The 1,739-nt window shown below is 36.7% G+C and overlaps 1 protein-coding gene across 1 annotated transcript; it reads right to left on the bottom strand.

Annotated features, from left to right (window-relative positions):
- Positions 1 to 777: 777 nt before the first annotated feature.
- On the bottom strand, positions 778 to 1,389 carry LOC113359429 (protein MEI2-like 7). The gene is made up of 3 exons (XM_026603065.1): positions 1,277 to 1,389; positions 1,007 to 1,157; positions 778 to 921 (listed from the first exon to the last, which is right to left on the bottom strand). The coding sequence occupies exons 1-3, from the start codon at positions 1,387 to 1,389 to the stop codon at positions 778 to 780; spliced, it is 408 nt and encodes a 135-aa protein (XP_026458850.1).
- Between the last annotated feature and the right edge of the window lie 350 nt (positions 1,390 to 1,739).

Raw genomic sequence — 1,739 nt, 5'->3', positions numbered from 1 at the left:
AACAAGTAGACGTCCATTTCTTTGCTGCTGGTGTTTGTACATGGAAAGGTTGTCGGGGAATTGAAAGAGCCTCAAAAAGGAAATGATCGAGTGGTGTAAACTACTACTTCCAGATGAGCCGCAGACCTGAAGAGAAATGACGGTGTAGGAAGAGAGTTGCTAGATAATGGTCAATCGTCCGAGACCCATAACCTCTCAAACAATCGGAGAAAGGAAAAATGACCATTGAGACAGTAAATTTAGTGATACCTTTGGGTAAAGGTAAAGCATGCAGTCCGGAGAAAGATGGGTCCTAAACTGGTTTCCATGGACCAATGTGAGAGCCAACGAATTGGAAAAAATTTGGGGATGAAACGGATGATATCTAACATTTCCGATTTAAAGTATTTTTCCATTAGTCTATAGATAAATGTTGACATAAAAACAAGCACAAACCAACAAATTGGACATTGTAAAAACATTATACCATGTTTTTGGTAGGAGGATCCCTCATATATATATATCTGTTCTAGAAGCAACACAAAATCATGCAACAAAAAAAGCTTGGCAAACTAATTAGTAGCTATTTTAATCCTGCTTCTCAATTTCACCATCACCACCACCTCTTTGGCCTAAATAACAGACCAGCTAGCTAGCTAGCAATGAATATCCATTGCATTTGGATTGCAAGCTTGGTTCACCCTACAAGTGGGTTTCATCAAAAGTAACATTCCTAGAAAACAACATATATAGATAGATGAACAAGTGATTCATCCTTGCTAGATATGATTGATCCTCCTAGCCTTGACGCTGACCATGGACTGTAGGGAGAGTACGTGAAGTAGAACCATTCCGAGGTGGAGAAAATGAAATTGGCAAGAACTCGTCCGTGTCACACTTGAAGTAAAAGCGCTTAAAGTGGCCTACATGTGCATCCTTGCCCTGATATTGTTGTAAAAGTAAAATATACACACCCATTAATATTATTACTCCATATGATTAAGATAAATTAATTTTACATAATTACCTGAATTCTTGCAGGACAAATTTCGCAGATTTTGGGCGAGTCAATGAACATTGTCTCCTTCCAACTTAATTTGTCAAAAGATTTGTAAAATCTCATGGCAGCAATCCAAGTTGTGAAGTTGACAAAAGCATAACCCAAGTTGCCCCTCCTCCTGATAAAGAAATCACAACATCAATAACAAATTAACATCATTTTAGTACTTAAAAACTAAAAAAAAAAATGGAGTAGCATCAGCTTAATTATATTCAAATGGCTAGATGATGTACATACACGAAATCTATGGGCAAGTAGAGGAAGTCATATTCAGAAAGAACAGCATCCAAGTGATTTGACAATACTGCTTTCTTGTTCTCTTTTATGCAGTGTTGGTCCAGTATTTTCATCAGCTTCTCCCTACTGTGTTTTTGTTTTGTAAACAAAACATCATCAGTAATAATACTAGTGGAGACCAAAAACCATAAAACCCACATAAGAATACTAGAGTGCGAACCTTATTGAGGGGGGAACATTTCTCATCATAACACTAGTACTAATAGTTTTAGTTTCCTTCTTATTTCTTACTATATGTTGCCTGTTAGTATTTTTAGGCTTGGTCATGATGCGTCGACCTTTCTTCTTATGATCATTTATCTTTTGCATCAGCCGGTGTTAAGGCATACAAACCGTGTGACACATAGTACACGTTTTCCCTTTAAGAGTTGGTTCTAAAAATAAGTCTTTTTGTATTTTAAGA

This window comes from Papaver somniferum, chromosome 3 (assembly GCF_003573695.1).
Source record: "Papaver somniferum cultivar HN1 chromosome 3, ASM357369v1, whole genome shotgun sequence".
NCBI classification, from domain to species: domain Eukaryota; kingdom Viridiplantae; phylum Streptophyta; class Magnoliopsida; order Ranunculales; family Papaveraceae; genus Papaver; species Papaver somniferum.
This window is presented reverse-complemented; position numbering and strand designations above follow the sequence as displayed.

Coding starts and splice junctions, on each gene's coding strand:
- LOC113359429 (XM_026603065.1), bottom strand. CDS start 1,389: ATGAAAATACTGGACCAACACTGCATAAAAGAGAACAAGAAAGCAGTA. Junction 1,158..1,276: donor TACTTGCCCATAGATTTCGT/GTATGTACATCA, acceptor TTTCTTTATCAG/GAGGAGGGGCAACTTGGGTT. Junction 922..1,006: donor TTTGTCCTGCAAGAATTCAG/GTAATTATGTAA, acceptor CAACAATATCAG/GGCAAGGATGCACATGTAGG.